The 26,346-nt window shown below is 34.4% G+C and overlaps 1 protein-coding gene, 1 non-coding gene and 1 pseudogene across 4 annotated transcripts; all 3 read right to left on the reverse strand.

Annotated features, from left to right (window-relative positions):
• Positions 1-4,352: 4,352 nt before the first annotated feature.
• LOC112422293 (small nucleolar RNA snoR8a) lies at positions 4,353-4,435 on the reverse strand. Its single transcript, XR_003012661.1, has one exon. It is a non-coding gene; the product is annotated as a small nucleolar RNA snoR8a (small nucleolar RNA).
• Positions 4,436-4,559: 124 nt separating this feature from the next.
• On the reverse strand, positions 4,560-6,493 carry LOC11413467 (protein TIC 20-IV, chloroplastic-like; annotated as a pseudogene).
• Positions 6,494-7,607: 1,114 nt separating this feature from the next.
• On the reverse strand, positions 7,608-21,657 carry LOC11407851 (MORC family CW-type zinc finger protein 4). Of its 3 annotated transcripts, XM_024783841.2 has the most exons (15): positions 21,541-21,657; positions 19,692-19,768; positions 19,407-19,560; positions 18,442-18,571; positions 17,819-18,119; positions 16,802-16,985; positions 14,825-14,926; positions 14,381-14,707; positions 14,218-14,301; positions 13,961-14,119; positions 11,945-12,028; positions 11,180-11,317; positions 10,815-10,930; positions 8,734-8,894; positions 7,608-8,240 (listed from the first exon to the last, which is right to left on the reverse strand). In XM_024783841.2, exons 2-15 carry the CDS (start codon positions 19,766-19,768, stop codon positions 8,122-8,124), a joined length of 2,136 nt encoding a protein of 711 aa, XP_024639609.1. In that variant the 5' UTR covers positions 21,541-21,657; the 3' UTR covers positions 7,608-8,121. The 3 variants fall into 3 exon arrangements, with proteins under 3 accessions (XP_024639609.1, XP_024639611.2, XP_039690797.1); XM_024783843.2 differs by lacking the exon at positions 21,541-21,657 and having other exon boundaries at positions 18,451-18,571; positions 19,692-20,007; XM_039834863.1 differs by lacking the exon at positions 21,541-21,657 and having other exon boundaries at positions 19,692-20,007.
• Positions 21,658-26,346: the final 4,689 nt, after the last annotated feature.

Consider the following 26,346-nt stretch of genomic DNA (forward strand, 5'->3'; position numbering starts at 1 on the left):
AGATCAATCCGATACCAATTAAATAGGTAGAGGAAAATTAAGCCTAATTAATAATACATTCCACTTCCTTTATTTTATATATAAATGTTTCTTCCACACAAATATGTTTCATTTTTTTTTTTTATCTTTCGAGACACTTAATATTATTAATTAAGAATAAATTTATATAATAATTAACAAATAATTTTTTTTAATCAAGTAGCAGAGTTGTTAGAGATCTATCTCTTAAATATAAGGTTTAAATGTTCAATTGGTCCCTTAACTTGATTTTAAGAATCGGTTTGGTCCATAATTAATAAAAGGTATGTTTAGGTCCCTTAACTTTATTTAAAGTATCGGTTTGATCCCTTCTGTTAATTTAATTCAAAAAAACGTTAAGTTTAGGGACCAAATTAATACTAATTAAATAAGTTAAGCGATCAAAATTTAACGTTTTTTTTAATTAAATTAACATAAAGGACCAATCCGATACTTTAAATAAAGTTAAGGGACCTAAACAGATCTTTCATTATTTATGAAATCAAACTGATACTTAAAATCAATGAAGTTAAGGGACTAATTGAACATTTAAGTCTTATATTTAGGAGACTTTCTCATGAGTAGAGTGACTCTCACTCATTTCACACATATTTCATATCATTCACTCGTGTTTCTTGTCCCTTCTACGTATTAGCCGCAATGCAAGTAAGGAATATGGATAACACAACATGTGAAGAAGTAACGTTATCTAGCTAGCCACTGAAGCTTCTTATACTTTGTGCAAAAAAATTATTCTTATTTCAGTTATGAGAATAAAATTTGTTACTTGGTTGAGGATTATGAGTTATGACATGATAAGGGAGGCAATGCCAGCAAAACTCGGCTGCACCTTTCACGCTCTATCTCATGTTCTGCCCTTGTCCCCCTTATCATTTTCAATTATTTTAATAAAATAAGTCTCTATGTAAATTCAGTTTCATAGGCTACCCACATCGAGAAAATAATACAAACATTAAATTAAAGAGTTGAGCAATAATCTGTGTGAAATAATATAAGTTTATGGAGATATTATATCAAGTAAAGGTGGAGTTTAAATTCCGAATATTCCATTTAAGCATTTTAAATATGAAATTTTTGTCATTAAATTACTTGATAAAAAAAAAGTTGAGCAGCAATCAATTTACTTTCTAAAAAAGGAAATTGTAAAAAAAAGAAAAAGAAATATTATAAGTTGAGTGAGACTATCTAAGAGAATAAACCTTAAAAGTGTTCATCCTAAATACCAATCCATTGTGTACGGCAATCCTCTAATTATATGCCACACTTTTCAGTTTTCAAACTAGATATGTAAATTTTCTAACAGTGTTCCGAAATGGAACTTTAGAACCAAAGCCGGAATATACCATACCATATTCGAGGTCGGATGTGCTAGGCCACAAGGGAGAGTCTTACTCGATTGGTTTATTACATTAGGATAAGAGCAACCATACAAATGAGTTAAATATCACAGTTAAAGAGTCTTATGAGTTTGTATATACTTTGCATGCTACAGGTGGCCATAATCCAAGTAGGTGGTGCAAGTTGGGCCAATGGTGTAGGTGATGAGGAGGTATCATGTGTATCCATGGAGGAGGAACAGGATGTCGTGGTAGTGGAGGAGGTAGGATGAGAATTATGTGATCTGGTGAGTGGGATAAATTAACAGATGGTCAAGTATATGAGGTGATGGACCAGGAATGTCATTGGGAAGAGGTTGCAATGTGGGATAGGTTGATGGATAATAGAGATGGGTGCAAGTCATGAGTGAAATAATCATAGGCGGTGAAAGGTAGGGAATGTCTGCGGGCAAAGAGAAATTGTGTCTCATGAAAGTGACATGTCGTGAAATGATGATCTTTCTGTGCGACAAATCAAAACATTTGTGACCTATGTGATTAATGAGATACCCTAAGAAGATACAAGCAGGGGCGGATCTTCTCTAGGGCAGGCAAGTGCCATGGCATCCCCTGAATTTACTATATATACAGTATTATGCCCATATTTACAATAAATTCTCAGTGGTTGTAGTGGAAAAGGGGTGCCTCAGTATGTTGAAGGTCGCATGTTTGACCCTTTGTAAGTGTCTTTTTTATATATTTCTGATGTATTTTTAATCTTTTATCCAAAATAAACACCCCACGGGGGACTCAAACCTGCACCAGCCCAAGTATGTTTACGGGAATACAAACCACCAGAGCACTTAACTTCTTTAGCTATTATTTGAATCATTTTAGGAGGGGACACGATGATACAAAATTTGAGTTCGAGAGTGATTTGTCAGATTCTTTTGGAAATGATATTAAGAAGATATGTGGCCATTTGAAGTGCATGATGCCAAGATGAGGGAGAAACATACGAATGAGCGAGAAGACTGCGAATCATGTAGTTAATCGTACGTATTTTACATTTCGCTTTATCATTTTGAGATGAACTTTGAGGGCATCAGTAACAAAAAAAATAAGACCATTAAATCATTTTGAGATGAAGTGTGAGGGCAACAGTAATGAAAAAAATAAGACCATTATCAGCACAATATTAATGAAATAGTGAATTATCAACTAGGTGTTTGTTTTTATTGAGCTCGTCTAATGTAGTCTGGGACGGCTCTACACTATGTATTGTGTAGGCCTTGGTCCTCACTATGTTAAGGATTTTTGTTAATTTTTGTTTTTCATTACTATATACATGTTAAATATATCATAGACAATTTGACTAATCGTTAAATGTTGTCCACACATCCGAGACTATTTAATTAAGGGGTTATGTTAATTGTTAACCGGTGTCCTTAGGGCAATGGTTAGGGAAATTCAAAAAAAAGTTTTAAGTTGAAAATACCACTTTTTAAACTTTTGAAGAGTTGGATGCACAAGTTCCAATACGAGATTACTAGGACGACCATGCATATAGTATCCAAAGTAAGTTGCAAAATGACTTTACACTTTGAAGTCAACTTCTAGGACCATGCATATCTTTAATTTGAATTAAATTGTCTCTAACGAAAAATAAAAAGATTTAATTTACACGCACTGCCAAAGTTTATTAAAAAAGAATGCAATGTCAAAAGTTTTTTACATGGTTAGACAATCATCTGTTTAATGAGAACAGATTAGAACAGCAAAATCAATCTTTTTGTAAGGTTTATATGGCACATTACCGACTAAAAAGAATATGATCAACCTAAAATAAAAAGGAGAATTTGTAAAAGAAAAAGAAAGATAATATAAATTGAAGGACCCCCAAAATAAATCAGTTGCACCAAGAACTTAAATTTGACCAATATTGAAAATGAAAACCATACACATCAATCTATTAAGTAAAAGATTATGATTAGTGAAGAATGGCTAATAAAGAATCTCCAAGTTAGAAAGAAACTTCTATGTTTAACAGAAGTTGTAATATGTTTATTTCTCAAGGCAACACAAGTGGAAAAAGGAGAAATGGAAGTGGGGTCTTAAGTAAAGGGTCTCAGATAAAAAAACCACAATTTCCGTAAAGTAAAAAAATCTTCATACTGTTGAGAATTAATCCATAACTGCCATATCATAAGTTAGTTAAGAGTTTGTTGCAAGTTGTTTGTTAGTTAGTTACTTGTATGTTGATGACTTGTGCTGCAAGCAATTATGTAACATCTATAAATAAAGCCATGCATTGCGAATATTCAACAACTCAATGAAATCATATTACAAGCCAATTATCTCTATTCTCTTCTTCCTCTCAATTTTAGCTTTTGTTTGTTATTTCTCATCTTGCTTAGAATAGCTCATCAGTAAAAGTGCTTATGCTGCGTTTAAGATCATTGAGTGTGATCTAACACATACACCTCTATGCTTTTAAGTTTACAATAGTAGTAGAGCTGTAAATTCTAGCATGTATACATTACTGGTAAAATAGGGGATTATGTTGTGCTTCGCTATCTTAGGGAAATGATGGTTGCTCCCCATTCCAAATCTTCTAAAAACAATGCTGTCAATTGCATATCGCGATAAATAGCGGTTTGTTCAAATTCAGAAACGCAACATAGCAATAGCGCAGCTATTACCATAGCTGATACTTAACAATACTTTTCACTAAAACGTGTATCGTGGAACAATAACGATTTGTTTAATAGTCTCTATGATAAAATCAAAAAATAAACACATGTAAAAAAATGTTAACTGCATCTTAATAAAACCGGTGCAACCACTCAACCTGTATGAGGAATTAATTGGAAAGAAAGCACTCGTGAGGTAAATAATGCTTTGAAAAACAACAAATTACTCCCTTACATATTATTTGTTTTTTCAAACTACAATAAACCGAATAGAATGATGAAATAAAATTGAAAGAAAGACGGCTATGCTCATATTCTATGAGTGTATTCGTGTCTGTCATGCCATGGCAATGGCATTCAGTTCTCTGATACGTTTAATTCAGTAAAGTATGACACTAAAAATTGGACATAGCTAAAATGCATATTAAGTATTGGAACACAAGCTAAAATGCCGTGCAGGAGAATTTGGGAGGGAGAGAGAAGAAAAACAACAGCACAATTGTTAGAATCCTTATCAGAATTTCAATAACCTTTATCTCTTTATATAAAACCACTAATAACCCTTATCTCTTTATATACAACACATATAGTTTACAAATATGCTCTTGACTACTTCCTAAAATGGCCACTGGATCCCTCCTATATTAAGTAGGGAATGAAGGAAAGCCGATTCACTAATAACCGGGATGTTCGAAAAAGTACCAAGAAGAGCACACCTGATGGAATGCATGATCATGACAATATATGCCAACGCTACACCAGCCCAATAATACATCCCAAGTGTTCCCTTGAAGTGTAGAAGTAGCATAAAATTGCTTACAACCCATACTATCTGCAGAGCAATTTCCAGTAGCATTCCCATCATTACATGGAATCTGAAGATAACGGGGAAGTCCTTGTTTTTAACGACTACCATGATAGCCAAATAGCAGTATAATATAGGAAACCAGGTCGGCAATCGGTTGCAAGCTCCTGGTATATAAAAGATCACATTTTCAAATAATTTGAATTTATCTAGCAAAGGTTCTAGATAATACCCAGCTGCAGACATCTGCAATGCTATTAGATAGGGTATACAAGATAAAGTCCTCCACCACCATTCCGGCTTCTCAGCATTTGCAGGGATTCGAAAGCCAGACCAATGATATATGTATGCTTGTGTACGAGTAGTAGAACTGCTTCTTCAAGACATGGGAACATTGAGTGAGAGGTGACCATGGCTATCAGTAGATAGTGGAAATGAAACAGCCGTTAGTGTAGGTGAAACAGCCGTGAGTCGTGAAGCTGATTTTCCTAAAATAAAATGTAGATGTTGCTGTTGCATTCAGATAGCATCATATACGTTTTCATGTCTTAGCATCAAAGTAAACAAAAATGTTATGAAGAAATAAGCTAAGATCATATTAATAGAACTATCTAAAACTTAAAAATCACAGATAAAGCCATTAAAAAATAGTTGGGAAATATGTGAATACTTACCCAGAGAACTGCCTGCAAGAGCTGTGATGGCAAGATTCTTTTCCTTCCTGTAGAATGTAATGCGTCTTCGTCGAATCAAATCTTTATTCCTTATTAAAAACCACATACACATAAACTGTGAGTTCTAGAATACAAACAGAGGATAAGCAATAAAGCAAGGAAACAACAAAAACAACAATAATTCAGTAAGAACATTAACATGTGCAGAAATTTTCAAATACAACTGTGAAGTACCTAATTAGTAAACTCTAACATAAAAAATTTACTCAAAAATAAAACAAGGCATATTGAACATTCACATAAAACATAACAAACAGAGACAACTTATCTTCCTATAAAACCACCTTGATTCATTTCAAATTAAAAAGAACAAGTAATGACACATGATAACATATAATGTAGCCACCTCTGTTGGACTAACTAACAAGTCTGATTATCCGGTCGTGGTGATTACATTTAAATAATTCATTTTATAAAATTAACATTCGCAAATGAGATAACCATAATTTTGAAATTGAATGCTGAAAATTTAAATTCAATTTCAGTAGGGTTATACAAATTTTGATCATAAAGATACCAATTACTCAAATCAAACAATATAAGTAAAAAAGTAATATGATAAGAAACGATATAAAAAGCTTTGAAAAAATGATAAAATTGTGAAAGGGAAAAGGGAAAGAAGAGGTGATTACGGGAGAGGAGGAAGGCGGAGAAGAGAAGAGTAGGTGGTGGATAATTGACCTGCCATGAAAAAGTTGATGATCGTACAAGAAAAAGCGATGTTGAAATGAAGAGAACTATGTATGATTTCCAAAAGCGAGGGAGTGAGAAATGTGACAATACTATGTGGTCACTGTCTAGGTACTAGGTAGTTTAATGAGGAATCTTGGCTTTCTAATGCCCTTACAACAGAGATGTGCGGGCGATCACTGCGTTTGAGGTTATTTGGAGCTCGGGCTTTCGTAAAAATATGACCTGATTAGAGCTGTCAAAATGGGCCGGGCCGAAAGCCCGAATAAAATGTAGGGCTTGGGCCGAATAATTGGAGCCCGAAATTGAAGAGGGCTTTTTAGCCCGGCCCGTAAAAGCCCTTGGCCCGTTAGGGCTAGCCCGTCCGGGCTCCGGGCTGCCCGGAAGCCCGCAAAAAATACAACTTTTTTTTTTTTTTTTTGTGGTCTGTGTGTGTGAGAGACTGATACGGGCCCGGGCTGGCCCGTTAGCCCGGCATATTTATGTATATTCCGTACTTAAAAGAATGGAAAAGGGAAGAAAAAAATACGGGCCAGGGCCGGCCCGTTAGCCCGGGAGCCCGTATAGGGCCGGGCTCGGGCTCATTTTTTGCAGCCCATATTCAAACCGGGCTTTTTAGCCCAGCCCTTAAAAGCCCTTGGCCCGGCCGGGCCTAAACGGGCCGGGCCGCCCGTTTTGACAGCTCTACCTGATGGTGTTGGTGAAGCTTATGGTTCATGGTTGTGTGCCTTCTCACATTGACTATTGATCTGTGCACAAGTGAGATTTTGTTTCACGTAGATAGGGACTTATAAAATCGAAAATTGTAAAATCGCAATTAAAATCAAAAGATTTTACTTGACTACTTTTGTAGAGTTAATATAAGATAGCAAAATTGAAAAGTTGTAAAATTACAATCAAAATCGATGGATTTTACCAAAACAAAAATAATGCTTAATATATGTTATAAATTGCTTATAGTCCAAATGATGTATTAAGCCTCTTTATAGAACTGGGTCACGTGTACACACTGGGTCGATTGAATAATCGGGTCAAAATTGGTAATTTTACTAGGATTTTGTCTGTTTTGTAGAGTGGATGGCAAAATTTTGCTTACGGCCAACCACATGGAGTTGAGCGTCTTTCCAACCCTCCCCTTGGATGTTCTCCTCTTCGTTTGCAAGTTGTTATGGGAACTATTGTTCCCTAGCATATTAAAGTGTATTTCCTTGGTATAAAAAGGATTTGAATTCCGCTAAGTAAATGTGTGACACATTTATTGATCTTGGCCATCCAAAATCAAATCAACTTTGAAGATTATTTAAAGATCATCCTAAATCAAGAGTTGAAATCAATTAAAACGTGTAAATGTGAGATGTTATAAATGCAAGAAATTTGGGTCAATAATATTCACATTTGAAAAGCATTCAACCAAAGTTGGCCAAACTTTACTTACATTTCAGCCGAATGGGTCAATAATATTCACATGTTGAAAAGCATTCAATCAAAGTTGGCCAAACTTTACTTACATTTCAGCCGAACTTCAGATTATCAGAGTCATTCCTCTAGGAACCAGAGGGTTAACAAATAAAAAATATGTAATTGTTGAAGAATCATTTATCATAAGCTAAAACTCCATAGGCTTGTACGCACAAAAAACACTATCGGAATTCGGAAGTTGGTTAGTGTTCCAATATGCTCAACAATTTGGGGGCCTGTACATCACCCGCCAAAAAAGAGAACTCCAAGGTTTTGAGAATGTGTCGTTGGCGGACATTTTGGTTTGGGCTTCCAAAACCTGAACTTGTGCAGATTGGAGAATAAAAAGAAAAATATATTTCAAGTGGTAGTTTTAACTTGTGTGATTATCTCTTTTTTGATTTGTTTAAGGACGGAGATTTGGCATCTTCGTGTCTTGGAAGTCCCTTTTTCAACCGCTTCAAGGTTGGATGTTGTACATCCTCAGAATTGACGAATTTGTCATCTACAAGTTGAGATAACACATAATAAAGGTCACACATACTCATGAAATAAAAAATCAGCATATATTTAGCAACCGTAATCACAATATAAATTACATAATACCTATGTTCGCACGTAAGTATATTGATACTACTAACCAAAGTGATGTAACTTTTTAGTGGCTGGATGTCAGGAAGGATTTTAAAAGAAGAAAAACTTGCAAAATATCATCTATTCTGTCGATTAAACTGCTGTGGATTTAAAAATGAAGCATAAATTTCTATAAAAAATAATATTCCATCTTCACTAAACTTTACACCATTTCATTTGATGTAGGGATGGGAATATTGAAGTTAAATTTTAAGCCTGGCCATTCGCAAGAGTAAGATAAATATTTGAAAGGCACAACATCAAATTTTATATCCAACATATTAGAATTTATGTATAGAACTTTTAACAATGTATTGCAAATATAATGGGCCAATTTCGTAGTCTAATTATGTTTAAGGTCTAACCTGTTCCAGAAACATCAGCATCAGGTTCCATCTTGATACTACGAGAACCTTTCAGCATGCAATCATATCCTGATCGCTTCGTGGAAACAGCGACTATGCCAGGCTTCACCTTCTGTTCAGCGTCTGCACATTTACCTTTGAAAGGCTCCATATAACAGAACCTAAAATAGCAAGAGTTCATAATTAACTAATGCACAAAACATGCAATCATATTTGCTTTCATCGATATTGTTATCTTCCTTTAATATTTCCAAAAATTATATTCTACAATATACAAAAAATAAATAAGCCAAAACATTTCATAAAGAAATAATGGTTCCAATGTTATTTGGAGCTAATGATGACTGCAGGGACAGTCACTGACCACGACTCGAATCAACAATAGCAACACCCAAGGATGAACAATCGGGTTTTGGGTGATCCTGACATTGCAAGGAAATCCTGCACTTTAACTTCTGAAAAATTCAGGTCAATGCCAAACCTCTGGTGGCGGTTTGAAATTGAATTTTTGAATCCCTCCCTTTATGATGATATTGACCAAGTGCAACCATTCGAGTTCTAGAGTTCAGTGAAATTAAGAGAATCTGAGAAAAGGGCAATATTTTGTTTGATTTTATCCAAATCGGAAACTTCATTCAGATTGAATACTGAATGATGAATCAGTATTTATATGAATCATTATTTTTAGAGAGACAAGGAACTTGCAGAACTCAAATATTTAAAGCTATAAAACATGAGAAAATTTAGTAGATTTCAACCTTGAGGAAAAGGTTGTTTGTGAGGGGCGTGTATTGTTAGGATATAGAATATAGGATAGTTAGGAAAGTTAGTTAGTTTTTATTTTATTTTTTAATCGGCAAATATTATTAAGCTAGGCTAGCACAAGGTGCACTAAACCCGCATAGGAGGAAAAAGAGAACACAAAAAGAGATCCTTATAACAGCCGGCACCTCTCCACCAAGCAACAACTCAATAAAAAAAAACCTATAGTCCTATTACAACAGAACAGGAACTAAAAATACAATTATAAGCATTAGTTAGTTGATTGATTGGTTAGAGAGTATCATATATGAACACAAGAATACATGGATATAGGAGGAGGAGGATTATTGAGTATTGTAAAGTTTTAGGAATAGACCAGTGGCTTTGTTGTAAAGGGGAAACCATGGAAGACAGTTTTTCTCTCACATTCTTCCTATTTTCTCAATGAAAGTGTTTTTTCTCATCAATAAGAATTCCGGGTTCCTAGCACTACGAAACATGAGTCGCTATATTAGCTGTAACACACTAATTATGATTATAGTTTCATTATTGAATTAATAATTTTAACCAATCAAAGACAGTGTGTGTTAAAATGTGTGTTGCTAGCATTTCTCTTAATAAGAATTATTGAAGTGCATTCTTCAACAAATATTTATAAATTAACAATGTCGTTATCTCTTGGTGTTTCCTTATCATAATCAGATTTTAATCATTCTTTCCACTATTATTCCTTCCTCTTATACCATGATAGACATCAGAATTTGGATAGTGTCTAACTCATTCCACAAAATCGGTGAGAGATGTCTCTAACTTATTAACACTTATCCAGACCATATCACATCCAATGTAAGAGACCCCTCCCCCACCCCAAAAAAAAAAACACCGCCACACACACGAGACCAGGTGAGAACATCTAGAGCGTAACGCAATGACTGGGGTGGCCAGATCTTTGATCGGCTCAGCCTCAACCTTAGAATTTTGGTTGATTCTAACTCAACCTTGCAAAATAGAGTTGAAAGGTAAGCAATTCATCTCACAATAAAAACTACTCTATATCACATCCAATGTGAGAATCTTAACAATAAGCTGATAGCCTACGCTGACTGATGAGAGCTCCAAATTTAGGGATCTCAGGAACAATTTCTCTTGAATAGCACAATTTTTTGTAAATGATACAAGAAATATTCAGATTCAATTCAAGCAATATGAACTTATATAAATGAGCAAGAGAGAGAATATTGCTTATACAATCAAGCAAAGAAAAATCAGTCACAATTTATTCAAACAGATATATGAATGTGAAATGTCTGTTAGCATACCATTGCATAGGCAACTCTCGGTTGTCAAAGGTGGGAGGTAACATTCTCCACTTTCTGCATTTGTCACATTGCACCCACTCACAATCTGGTTTGTAGACACAGTTGTCCTCATTGTCCTACGGAATAAATAAAATTAAAGTTCAGCAATCTTCCCAGGTAAAGAAAGAATAAGAGGACATGAACCATTCAAAATTTTAATTAAGTTACCGTTATCAAATTCAAATATTTGAAACAACCTAATATGATAAATTGGAAAGACAGCCCACATTGAGAAAGCAACTTCAATTTAAAACAACATATTGATTTTAGTCCTAAAGGAATAACAAGAATTTGACGATCTTTCAGAAATATGATAATAGAATTACCAAACTAAGTGAATCAAAATTATTGTCCCAGTATTCATCTGCTTTTTTCCCAAGCCACTGCTCAAGACATGCATATGTTTCACAGTCTTGGAATCCCTGCTTGTTATTGTGCACCCACACACGACCATCCTGATCATCCTATGCCAAAAAGGAAATAAAGTACGGGATTTCAAATGTTGTGAAGATGAAAATAGCAATTGATTATTGCGCAAGTACTAAGCATTTGGATTTACGACTTTGATAAAATAATTTTATTAACAGTGATGATGATGAATCCTGTGACATAGATAGAGAACGGTTTTATGCAAAAAATAATTTCCCTTCTCAGAAGTACAGAATTAAGCCGACGTACATAGTAGTATCATTTGGGCCGATCGTACAAGCATATAAATGTTGCAAAAACATATTCAAGTACATACTGTTTCTTCATAAGTTTCAATTGATTTGTGGTAAACTAATTCTGTAATATGACATTAAGAATAATAACTAAAAATTAGGCAATCTATATTTGAGTGTTACTCCAGCCAAAAAGTAGTATGACATTTCACTATCCAGTTAACATACATACTATTCAAATTTTAATAATAACAAACCCACTGCAGATCTGCATAACAGAGGCACATCATATCATATCATTAGGGCAGATTGTAGAAGCAACATTATTTTCTCAAAGGCGCCAAATAGTTAAATTACATGTAAATCAATGCCAAAACAATATAGTAAAACAATATAGTATTGGAGTAAATGCAATCAAAGGGTACATACCATTAAATTGGTCACATCCATGACACCAATTACACCCCGGCCCACATCTGCACTATGAATCATGCCACCAACTCTCTTGTAAGCCTATAAAAGTAAAGAAAAATAGTAATTATAAAATTTTAAATAAGGAGGAAATAGTTGCAGTTTAATTCAAAATGACAAAGTGCCAACTCTTAATTTCTATTATGAGTGGACTCCTGATTCTAATTAAGTGAGGAAACTAATCATGACGGTTACTAGACGTCTAGACCCAAAACCTTAATTAATTCAGGAAACAAATCAAGAAATATGAAGATCAATCGAAAGAAATAGCGAACACTGCTGTAAGCTAAAACTTACTGAGCTTTAATTTAAGTTTGTTATAAACTGTCGAAAATATTATACAGACTGCAAAAAAATGGCTGAAAAGCCAACTCAAATATTTCAGGAGATGTGCATAGAAGAGCAGTGTTAGAATGATCATCAACCAAAAGAGTTGGTCGGTTTGTTGCACAAGCACAACCAAAGGATAAAGGGACTCACTAGAATTATCGTCTCCAAAAATTTCTCACCAGACAATTATAGGCAGCGAGAACTATTTCTCCAAATTTAACGTTCAAGAGCTTAAACAAAAATTAGATATTCAAACCATGCCTAGTGTGTATTACAGCCATCTATTATTCATCAAGGCGTGACTCATAAGTAAAATAGGAGATCACTACTGTTATAATTAACTGTGGAAGGCTGGTACAAATCACAATAGTTGATTATAAATCGGTCATTTTTATAATACGTTAAGGATTTCAAACTGAATTTGGGAAAGCCAAAGACAAAACTTCATTTAGGATAGCTGGCACAAAACTGCATTAGGGATAGGCAAGGTCAGACTTTATCCGAGATATTAATTCAGTGTGTATCTCACTGGTGAAATAGGAGAAATCACCATTGGTATTAATTCACAATAGGAGGCTTTTATAAAAGGCAATTGAATCACACCTAACCCTAAGTTTATACTAAAACTAAACTCCAGGTTTGAATTAAATTATGAAACAAATCAAGATGCTAAAGAGAAAAGGAAGAGAAGAAAATGAGAGGACTATGACTGAATCCATGTGTCTACTCTAAGCTACAAAATGGAGCTATGATATACAGAAAACAAGCAATACATAGAAGAACTTTTGGTTATCCTAGTTACTGTTATTGCTAAATACAAAACATGGTATAATTACCATATTCAGTAGATTGTAAACATCTAATGGATTTATTAGATATTACACTATTATTTATTTCCTATTATCAGGCTTTCATAGTTTCCTTAGATAGCCTAGGCTAATTGATTTGATTTCAGATATCTTTGGATCACGTTTCTCTTTGCTTCATGTATGTGTGTGTAGATACACCTGTAAATCCCATATGATTGTAGATACTCAGATTCAATTCTTCCTATCTATCATTGGCCCTCAAGTTGGAGAATATAGGCAATACACACAAACCTTGTTATACATTACCCTTATCAGAGGACCTTACAAAGATTTAGTAAAATCATCATCCTGTTAATCTTTGGCACCACGTGAATACACAGAAAATTGGTGAACAAAGTATTAAGCCAGCTCAGGGGCACTTCAGTGCACCCGACATTTTCACAACAGCATGCAGCTCACCCAATATCTTGGATGAATACATTTGGAATGCCTGGATCTTAAGTAGCCTTTTGTGTAACAGACATAACAAAAACATATGAATTTTGTTCAGATCTGTATTGATGGTGGAACAAAAAAAGGATATAAGGTAGGAAAAAGGGGGCACATTTTGTTCATGTTTTATTCCATGTGCCAAAATGTTATCCTAGGGACAAACAATACCCACAAATCTAAGATCTACGTTTCTTGGGTATCCCATCTACATTTGAATGCTTATTAATCAGCCACAAGATCTTGAGTTTGATGTCTTGATCAGGCTATGTCACATACCATAGTCTAACAATGGATTCCAAGCCCCTTAATAGCTACAAATATACACCAAGGGCTAAATCCTTACCTCAATTAGGCGACCATGCCAATACAAAAATACTCCACAGCTTGCTTGATCCCATTCTAATTGACTAAATCCTAAAATCAATTCAACTGCCCTTCCCAAGATGTCACCAGTTGCAATAATAGTATTAGTGAGGAAATTTGCTAGTGGTCGACTTTTAACCTAAGCAAAGATAAAACAAACAATTAGAATTAAAGATTGAAGGGCAGAAGGAACAAAATTTTCATTCTGGTTCCATTGACTTTCAAGAATGGAATTACCAGTTTCCTTTGAACAGATATCTTCATTCGTGGAACTAAGAAGATGACTTCCAAATAAGCTCGTAATGAGTAATCCAGAGGAACCTGAAGCCACAAGAAATATGAAAAAGCAGGTATAGTTTCAATTGCTAATCATCTCATAAAAGCAAAAGAGACACCAAACCTTTTGATTAAGTTGGCCTAGACGAGCACGACTCCTCTTGCTGCGGATGAAAATGTCACCTTGGTGAAAAGAACTCCCACCTTTCAATCCGTCATGCCACTCTAGGCAACACTCTGAACCCCATTCATCCAAGTTCCATATATATATTTGGGTTCCCGTACCACCACAAAACAGGGCTGCCTTTTCGCCGATAAGATATTTATTAAACGGTGAGTTATCTTGAATAGCTTTCAAATTGAATTTGGCTAAACTCTCAGACTGGGCAGATGGGTCAACTTCCATTTGTTGTCCTTGCCGGCAGTAACTAACTATCGGAATCTCTATATTCTACAATAAAACATTTAAATGAAGATACAGTAAAAATTAAAACAATAGTACCAACACAAACGGTCGTCCCTTATGTCTTCAGTATAATTAAAAGAAAATGCAGGTTGTGTAACGTACATCCTTGCCTTCATTCAGCGATTGTGAAAGAAAAGCTATAGATCTGGAATTAGCAGTCTGGGTTAAAACAAGAACATCTCTGCCCAGCCTCATTGCTCCTGTCTATTGTAGGGGAAACAAAAATGAACAAAAATTCAAAATTTCACTGCACCAGTACAATACAGGTGTGACTAAAGATATATTATAGTTTATATTTATTCCAATTCAATATGAAACAAAACAAGATCATGAATTAAAAGTATCTTATTATATATGTCTTCCTTGTAACATCAGAAATACAAAATCAAAATAATAAAAAACAAACTAAAAAGTAGATGGCATATGAGCTTCAATGACTAATGTTTTATTAGTATTCTAAAATTACAAATAATATGGAAAAAAAAGCAAAGATTCCAAACATGACACTTAATATGAAACGAAGAGGGTAGTTGCTAAATCAGAGAGAGCCCTTTGTAGACTGTGATAGATGTTGAAGACTATTCGAGAAGTTATACTAGCTTACTGTATAATATTTGTTGCTACTTGTTAGTGTTGTGTGTTAATTCCTTAATTTTCATTAGAATAGTCCCTCGGATGCAATGACTCGAATCTTGAGATAAATCAAAGAATCTCTGGAAAATAAGTAACTTATAAGAACATAGGTCCACTAATAGTGTTTCGCATACAAATGCAGATCGGACTAGATGCTACAATGATCCACAATAAACCTCTAATGGGTGAGATGCCCCAAAGATGGGGGAATCTTACTTTTCTTAAAGTGCGAGAAGCAGGATATTATTGCTTTATCCATTAGGCAAACTATCAAGCTAGGAATCTTGCTACATGTGAGCTTATTTGGTTGCAGCAACTTCTATGCGAGTTAAGGAATTGAAAATTGGAGCCCGTGAGTATGAAATGTGATAATCAGACAGCCTTACATATTGCCCTCAATCCGGTCTTCTTTTATAAAACTAAACACATAAAAGATTGCTTGTCATTTTCTCTGCGAGAAGATCTTTTTAGGCGAGGACGTTACACCTATTTTGAATTCCAATGGTGAGCCAGTGGATACTTTCACCAATTCACAGGCCCAAGGATAACTTACATATGCTAAGGTTTACACATGTCATATATGCACCAGCTTGAGGAGTGTTATATTGCTTTTTTATCCTTCCTTGTAACTATTTTTCTGATGCAACTATTAATTACGATAAGTTAGAAAGTCTGTAGCTTGTAATTACTAAGTTACTTGATTAAATGCCTATAATCAACGGATTCCAATTGTACACTTATAAATTCATAACGCTGATAGTTAATCTCTCAAGAAACTCGGTATCAAATTCATTTCCATTTTTTTTTTATTGAAATTCAACCTCATTCTCGTATTCAAATGTCAATAACAACAATCACGAAAAAACTATCTACGCTAAAGATAAGAGAAACTCTTGTGAAGAAAACTAAGCGTGCAAAACAAAACTTAACAAATCATTTTTTCTTCTTATTAAAGAAGAATAACCAACAATAAAAAAAACTCCTAGACAAAAAAAATTAAGCACATTCACAACAATACCCTTTTATGATATTTATTATTGGCTAATCTCATTTCAATTGTCTGCTAGCACTGATGAAGGGCATTATAGAAACAATGGCAATAAATACAGTGAAGGTGATTGAAGATTGCTTATATTGGAGAGTAAAAAATGTGAATATTTTTATAATCGATATTAGATGGAGAAATAAACTACATAACAAAGAGAACTTGAACCGGTAAAAAACAGCAAAAGCAAAAGCAAAAAACATGAATAAAATGCAAAAGCAAACAACACCCTCCAACTATTTGAATATACATCAGTGGTAGGCTGGTAGCCCACAAAAATTACATTGACTAAACACGACATATAAGATAAAGACATTTATGAAAATCATGTGCGCCAAAAGGCCAAAATTAAGTTAAAAAAACACATGGGCAAGCAAAAAAGAGTATGGGAAGAAAGCTACCTTGAATCCAACACCGAATCTACCAATTTGATCCTTATCATCATAACCAGATTGTTTGTGCCCGAGAGATACCATTTTTATAACCTCTTCATGGTTCATCCCTTGACCATCATCAATTACTGACAGCATAGGTACATCCTTCCCAGACTTTTTCAACTTTATCATTTCAACAAAAATATCCATCCTGTTGCATCAACATCAAAGGAACAATATGTAGCTTTTTAAGTAGATAGTCCAGTTACATAGATAAGAATGGAAACTGGATAAATGCTATTTACTACAAATCAAACAGCCACATTTTGACTTTGTAACCATAAGTGTGATAATATTGATAAGAATGGAAACTCGAAATGCTGGGTGATTATCTCTGTTAGAGAATATATAAAATATCTCAGAATATCTTTGAGATTATGTTAGAATATCTTTGTTTATCTCCTAGACCTTTCTATTATTACTATTAGAGTATCTTAGATTATCTCCAAGGAGTAGTTTCCATATTTTGTGGTCATTATCATGACTTGTTTCCTGATTTTCCTTTTTATTTAGGATAAGGATTCTTATGTTGTGTCCCTATAAAAAGAGGTTAGTGATTAGTCTTTTTAATCAAGTTACTGCAAAGTTAGTATCAAATCATTATAATCATATCACACCATACTTATATTTCTTCTTATTATTCTTCTTCTTTTTTTTTTATCTAAAACTCATAACTTCAACAGTCTTCTTTTAACATCAAATCAAAAGAACCAAAACCCTTCAAAAACACAGTCCTTAAATCACAGCCATTCACAATTTTTTTTAAAAGCAGTCGCAAGAAACACATGACAAAATCCCCACAGAACCAACTCCAAGATGCGAAGATTGATAAATTTATTAATACTCCTTAAAACTTTTAACCTCAAACCAAAAGCCTTACCAAGAAAAATTCTAGATGTTAGAAAAATACACATTATTGATAGCAAGTTTGGTAACAAGGACAAAAACATGACAACAGTGGCAGAAAAAAAAACATAAACCTACTTAGTTGCTTTGGCATCACTCGAATTATCAACAAGCTCAGCTATTCCACCAAAAATCCATCCAGAGTGAGCCTGGCCAAGTGTTTTCAAGTAACTTTGGTCTATTTTTACAGAATTTTTCCCGTGCAGTCTATCCTGCATCACACGTGATTGACTTCCGCCACAAGTTTCAGATGTAAAATGATTTGCAAGATCTTCCTCGGGAGGGAACTTAGGACGTGAAGAGCTGACATCTCCACCATTCGATGGACCTCTTGCCATGATAGTATCGTGTCCACCCCGTTCCTCAGCTAAGTGTGAACCTGGTAACGAAGAATCTACTACAATTACTTTCATTCACGGAAGAGACAAAGGCCAAGCTTTAATAAAGATTTTCATACACTTCTTTTTTATGCATAAGGAAATTCCAAACCAAAGTTACAAATACGATCATTAACTTGAAAGGCAAACGTTAAAAATACAACTTAATAATTCCATAAACCTAAAGAATAGATGTTCATCAGTTATTAAGATGCATGCCCATTCTTTTTTGCATGCAAAACATTATGTTTGTAATGTTTTCATACCATTTGCATTGACTAGTTGTAAAATAAGAATGAAAACAGTGAGCTGTAGATGGCAAACCTGACTCACAATCTCTTGGACGAGTACATATACTGCCTATTTGATATGCAATATTAACTGTGCTTGATATAGATACTATAGGAGGAGGTAAAATGTAAAACTTGTACTGCTCAAAGCCTGTAATAGCAACCTGGAAAACAGAGTCTTATTGATTCCAGTTCAACTACTCAAAAGAAGAAAGCATACGCCATGAGGGAAAATATACTAGTTTTACTCTATTTGTTAATCATGAATATGGTATAAAAGAAATGATATTTGGACAACCAATTGTAAACAACTTTAGTGACAACCTTTTTTTCTCTCCTTATTGGACAATAACAATAGAGAGAAAAAGGGAGAGAGAGAGTAAAAGTACAATGAGAGTATGAGAGAGAGTTGTCACAAAAGTTGTTTAAAAATGATTGTTCGAATATCATTTCTCATATCATAAACGTTGGCACTTGAAGAATAAGGCAAAAAAGGTTCAGTGATCTTGACAACCAAGAGACAAAGACACGACAACAACAAAAACATGGTTAAGGAAACTGGCACATAATTTTTAAATTTTTACAATTTAATATTTACAGCACCATGTAAATGAGAATATAGCCGACACCTCACTAAGCACCAGAAATTGATTCGTGCCTATGTCTTGTATATTTGTAGGTGTATATTGTTCAATGAATCTGTATATTGTTCATTGACAAAAGGGGGAGTCTCACTAACAACAAGAATATGACTAGAACACATGGTGAAAAAAACACCAAACAATTGAATAAAAACATTGCCATAAGAACTGCCACAATATCATCATATCAGTGATCATTGGCCGCTATAAAAGCCATAACTGGACCTTTGTCTCCTACTTCGAGGCATAATTGGTCCTGATATACATAAGTAATCTATAAAACTTAAACTACTTAAATTACTTCCAAACCATGTTTTGTAAAGAAAAGAATTTAGGCTGGAAAAATAAAATTTTATACCATATCATATCTGTGCAGGAAATTCAGAAACTTTCCCCACTCATTCCTGTCACGTGAAGAGTTTGGAGCAGGTGCTACTGAAAACTGCGGCAATGCAGAAATATCAGCTAGCTTTTTCTTTTTAACAATTGAATCTATATTCAATTCTTGTGGCCTGTAAAAAAAAAATATATTCAGGTTAATATACTCATTAGTAAATAGAGCAGACTAAATAATTTGTTTGTCTCATCATAAAGTACAGGTAATAACATAACAAGTTCGTCAAAGTTAATATACAACCCATACAATTCAGTTGGAGGACTTGAGAACTTTATGTCGCATATCGGTTTCCAGTCTTTTTTAAGGCTAAGGGCCATGCTCATCTGCATAAATTCAGTGCAATAAAAATTAGCTTTACTAAAAAATCTCAAAAAGCTAAGCTTGCAAATGCAGTATGTGTTTGGTCTGGCATTAGGTTTGATGCAGCTGTGCGGTGAAAGAGAAGCTAGGAAATCCATCTTCACAAAATCATGGTAAACATAGTATTGGGACGTGATAATTGACATTATGACGCGGACCCAAACATTGCAGTATTCTTCTTCCGAACAACAAGGATAGTTATGATAATATTGATAAAAAAACGAATGCACCTCTTTTTTTTTAACTTACAAATTATGATGCAAGGACACAGACACTGATACCGGACAATACACGGGCACCTCAACACTAATAAAACTGAGAAAATGACATAATTCAATGTAATCACATGTGTCGTTGTCAGGCACCAACACGTTTCAAACATTGGGACATGTATGTCTTCGATCACTGACACGTCTCAGACATCGGGACATGTCTTCGATCACATGCGTCGGTGTACACTAACATGTGTCAGACACCGGGACATGTCTTTGATCAGAAGTGTCAGTGTTGCATAGCTCACAAATGAACCTCAAAAAAGTTATATAAAAAAAAAGTAATAAAACCTATCATATTGTACCATAATCAAAAAAGTTAAAAATGCTAATGTTCACACGCAAAGTTGATTTTGAATATTTTCCATGTCTATTCATATTCCCAAATACAGCACAAGCAAAATTTAAGTAAACAACAAAAAAAAATTGCACAATGTGTGACGAATTTTTCATAAGTGAAAAATCTAATCAAAGAAAAACGAAATTGCAGAAGTAAACACGCAACGCAACATCTATGAACACGAGGGAAAAAAGACACAAAAAAACTATGAACAAAACAAAATCATGGTAAACATAGCAATGGGACGTGATAATTGACAATATGACGCGGAACCAAATATTGCAGTATTCTTCTTCCGAACAACAAGGATAATGATGATAATATTGATAAAAAAAGGGATGCACCTCTTTTTATTAACTTACAAATTACGAAGCACGGACACACACACGGATACTGGACACGGATACGGACACCTCAACACTAATAAAATTTTGAAAAAATGACATAATTCATTGTAATCACATGTGTCGGTGTGGGACATGTTTGTCTCCGATTACATGTGTCGATGTCAGACTGACACGTCTCAAACATCAGGTCATGTCTTCAATCACATGTGTTAGTGTCATGCACGGACACGTCTTCAATTAGAAGTGTCAGTGATGCAGAGCTCACAATTGAACCTCAAAAAAGTTGTAAAACAAAAACAAAAAAAAACCTATCATACCATAATCACTACATTCATCTTTTCGTAGAAATTAAAAATGCTAATGTTCACACGCAAAGTTGATTTTGAATTTTTCCATGTCTATTCATATTCCCAAATACAACACAAGCAAAATTTAAGTAAACAACAACAAAAATTGCACAATGCGTGACAAATTTCTCATAAGTGAAAAATCTAATCAAACAAAAACAAAATTGCAGAAATAAACACGCAAGGCAACATCTATGAAAACGAGGGAAAAAAGACACAAAAAAAAAACTCTGAACAGAACGATAATAAAAAAAATTCTTAAACTTGCATAGTTCATCAAAGAGTAGAAATTGCAATGAGTGAACAAAAATAGTAATATTTGACTAGAATCGAAAACTTTATACGCAAAATAACAAGAATAACGAGTGATAATAACAGTAATGATAAAGTGAAGTTTGATGTTCGAGAATGAAGGAAGAAGAGGAAAACCTAGAAATGGAGTGAAGTGTGTGTGTGAGAGAGAGAGAGAGCGACGACGTTTGGACCGAAACCTTGAAGACGAAGGCAGCGAGAAGTTCGTTACATGAGGGTGTGAGTGGAGAAATAGAGCACCTTAATATACGGTCCGCGTATTTCTTTTTGTCGTTTACTTCATACTGATTTTGAAGGTCCAATTCTTATTAAAAAATAAAAGGTTATCCAAAAGTCCTAGCTCAACCGGTAAAATGTCGAAATTGTTAGGTCGGATGCCATGATCGGAGTTCGAACTCCGGTACCTCCACTTATGTATGTGTGAATTTATAATGGCTTTGTCATTTCGTCTATCTACCAAAAAAATAAAATAAAAGGTTAATAGGTCTTTATCCCGTGTAATATAGGACACTTTTGGTTTTGCCCCCTCTAAAAAAAAATAGATTCCGTCCTTATAAAATAAAGATTCTTCACGATTGCCCCTCGAGAGCCCTTTGAGTCAGCAAAATCTCTGACGTGGCAACTACATGGCTTTTTCTTTTTATTTGATTGTCACGCATGAAAAACATATTACACGTCATTAATAATTAAAAAATATGAAAATTATTTTTCAAAAATTATAAAAAAAACGAATTAATTAGGAGAAAAATAATTTGTTTTTAAATTTAGAAAAAAATTATAAAAAAATCTCAAATTTAATATATTTCAAAATCTTTTAAAATAATAACGAAAAAGGTTCTAAAATATCCAAATAGAAATTAAAATTAAAAAATCTTCAAAAAATATAATATTATCTAATTGTTTTGTTTTGAAAATTAAGTTCCATAATTTTTTTTTAAATATTCCTAATTTCGAAAAAAATTGAATTTTTTTAGTTTTTTAATTTTGAAAAATATTTCATAAAAAATTATATTCAGAATTTAAAAAATCTTCAAAATTTCGTAAAATCTGAATTCCGGAACAAGATTTTATAAAATAAAAAAAACTGATTTTTTTTTTTAATTTAAAGTTTTTGAAAAAAATCTGAAGTTAAGATTTTAAAAATTTAAATAAAATCGAATTTTTTTCAGATTATAATTTGAATTTAAAAACATTTATATCTAGATTTTTAATAATTAAAATATTTTTCAAAATTTTAATTTTTTGTAGAAAAAATTAAAAAAACTTTTTTATTGCAAAAAAAATCTGAAGTTTTTCTAATTTCGAATTTTTTTTCTTTGAAAAATTAAATTCAAAATTTTTAAATATCTTCTTAAAAAGATATGAAATTTTTTCTATTTTTTAAAATTTTGGAAAAAAAATCTAAATGTTTTTTAATTTTTGAAAAAAATCTGGTTTTTTTTCTCGATTTTTTTAATTTAAAAAAATAATTTGAATTTTTTTAGATTTTTTTAAATATAAATGACGTGTAAAATATTTTTTACTCGTGGCAAGCAAAAAAAATTAAAATTAAAAAGAAAAGGCCACCTAAGTGCCACATCAAAGATTCTGCTGAGTCAATGGGCTTAGGGGGCAATCGTGAAGAATCTTCATTTTACAAGGACGAAATCTAAAAAAAAATATTATAGGGGACAAAACCAAAAGTACCCTATATTACAGAGGATAAAGACCTATTAACCCAAAAATAAATAATCAATTAAGGTTGGGTCTAGCGGATTTGACTATACTTTTATCGATCGACTTGAATAGAAAGATAGAATATGACGACGATCAGCAGAATGTATCACTTGCGTCTAGCGGACTGTACTATACTTTTATCAACTTGAAATAGAAAGATAGAATATGATGACCAACATAATGTGTTATAGTTAGGACATAATTGGGTCACGTAAGTATTTTGTCATGAATTCAATACTTTTTTTGTTAAGTAGCTAGTGACTAAAGTCTCACATAATTTAATTGTGAAGAAGTGGAGTGTCTGAGGTTCGAACCTCGGCTCCTACATATAATATATAATATCCCTAGCAACTGAGCTAAACTTACGAGGATAATGAACTTCTAATGTGGATCTTTATAGTTTATACATCAAAATATTAGCCTTCGTGGTTTAACGGCAGAAAAAGAAGTAGGGAACTTATGAGAAATTAAAAAACAACAAATTTCAATAAACTAATAATAATAATAATAATAAACAAATAAATGAGTTGATAGTATATTTTTGTCTAAATTGTGTGCTGTTTTGTCATTATAGCATCTGATTGTATCAAAATTTCAAAAACATTTTAAGTATCTCTTTTGTTTGTAATTTTATTAACTAACGAAAGACTCATATGAGTACTAAAATAATCAATAAAAAACATGTTCGATGATCAAAATAACTAATTAAATAGATACATGAAAATATTTCGCAATTTTGTTGCATTAAAGAACTATAATGATAGAGATACTTAAAATGTCTACCGTTAACAAACACACATCTTTCAACAAAACAAAGAACCTCCCTAAAACAAAACAAAGAACTTAAAAATAAAAGACTATTATTTTTTCCACCATATGGTCTTCTCGCACGCCCTATGAAAATTACGAAAATACCCTTTGGAATTTATAATCCGGAACATCTATGCGTTTTCCGAAATATAAATTTCGGACAACTGCGAAGTATAAAAGGGACTTCACCCCCATTTTTACAGTTTTACAGTTTCACATTCACCACACACACACTCTCTCTCTCTCTCTCTCTACATTATCGCAAATTCCAAACACCATAAATCTTGTCCAAATTTGGAGTTTTGTTGCTCAAAAGCATCGCATTTCAACCCTTGTCAACCATCATGGAAGGTAAGTTCGATTTCTGTACATTTGCATGGTTAATTTGATATTTTTTTTTTTGGAATTCTGGTCGGGTGCAATCCGAATTTCCTTTTTCGGACTAGATTGTTGATGTCCAGAATTTGAAATCCGGACGAACCCAAAATATTTTTTTGCTTCTGTTTTGTGTAGTTTGATTGTGCTGTTTGATCGTGATGGTTAATTACCCTAATTTGAATGTTACATAAGATTCAACATCTAATACTCAGCGTGTAAGGGAGGTAGGGCATGCTTCCCGTAGGAGAGCGCGTAGCCAACGGCTGGAGGATGAAGGTGGTGTTCCTCCGAGGCGTCGGGGTGCTAGAGGACGCTGTGCTGATGTCGAGCATCAGCCGGAGCAGCAAGAGTATATGGACTTGCAGCAAGAGCAGCCTGATGTGGGCTTGCAACACATGGAGAAGCAGGAGCTTGAGGAGGAGTTGCATGCTATGGACGAGGAAATGGAAGATGTCGAGTCATGGTAAAGGCAAAAGAAGAAGGAGAAGGTGGTGGGCCCTGAGCCACTAGATGACTATCCCGGTGTCCCACACGAGACTGGCCTGCTGTGGAAGTACCATGTGCACGTGGCCAGGAAGGCGGCTGATGGCGATGTATTTATTAATGTTAAACTCACTTTATTAATGTTAATCTGTGTGAAAATGATGTTGATATTTATGAAACTGCCTGTTTCTGTTATGTTAAATCTGTTTGTGAAGCCATAAGTTTAAACTCACTTTATTAATTTTAATTATTCGCAGTGGCGTGGAAAATTAAAATGCATCAACAACGAAAAGAAGATAGAAGAGATGCATGATGATGACACCAGACCTATCATAGCTGCACGGTGGTGGGAGAACAGATTGCACGGCACCGGCCTTGGTTGGCTCCAGGATACCAGCTACAGCATGATTGACCATGGTCTGATTTGTGCCTTTATGGAGAGGTGGCATGAGAAGACTTTCAGCTTTCACCTTCCGTTTGGGGAGATGACAGTCACACTTGATGATGTGGCCTCTTTGCTGCATATCCCCATCGACGGATTGCTCCTGTCCCACGGGTCCATATCACGGGACGAGGCGGTGGAATTGATGGAGGAGTACTTGGGGTCTGATATGGGTGATGCTCTTATTGAGGTCGACAAGACCAAAGGTGCACATTGCCGATTTAGCTACTTGGAGAGGATCTTCAAGGAGCGTTTGAAGGAGCAGGGGGATTTGGCGACTGAGTATGGTGTGACTGAGGAGGTGGAGAGGTTTGCGGGAACAGGTTGTCTGCATATATTTGCTATACTTTGTGCGGATCACGATATTCACTGACATGAGCCAGTGGGCTGTTGATGTGGTCTACCTGAAGTTCTTCAGAGACCTTGATCTTGTTTCTAGTTATTCATGAGGAGTTGCAGCATTAGCTCACTTGTATAAGGAGCTCAACAATGCTGCGCGTTGGAACTGCAGTCAGGTGGCAGGATACCTGACTTTGTTTCAGGTGTAAATTAAAAACTATGTTTTATTTTTTAAAATGTAAGTATATGGTTTGTATGTTTATATGTGGTTGTCTTTGGTGCAGACTTGGGTGTTTCATCACTTCCTAGGTATGGAAAGCAAGGATGTCTGGGAACGATATGTAGAGAATCAATATCCACGCGCGATGCTTTTTTTACCACTGTCTGGTTTAGGCACAATGGACAACTACATAAACTATATGGATGCGCTGGATTTGACGAGGGTTGTCATGGTTCCATATGGAGTGCACCGTCATGCACGTCAGTTTGAGCGGGTCAGCCTTTACTCTGGATGGCTGAGATTCGGAGAGTGCATGGTGAGATATCTGCTAGAGATGGTGCTTCATCAGTTTGAGTGGGTTCAGACCATACCGAGACATCCCGTTGAGAGTGCAGCTGTTGATGTTAATTTGGCGGAGATCACAAACCGCTTTCTCTGTGCACTTGATCCCGTTAAGAGAGCCTGCAGTTCATGGTGTGGAGGCAGAAGATGGATATATTGATTGGTTTTATCGACATTCCCATCCACGCATGAT

This window comes from Medicago truncatula, chromosome 5, assembly GCF_003473485.1.
Source record: "Medicago truncatula cultivar Jemalong A17 chromosome 5, MtrunA17r5.0-ANR, whole genome shotgun sequence".
Classification (NCBI taxonomy): Eukaryota; Viridiplantae; Streptophyta; class Magnoliopsida; order Fabales; family Fabaceae; genus Medicago; species Medicago truncatula.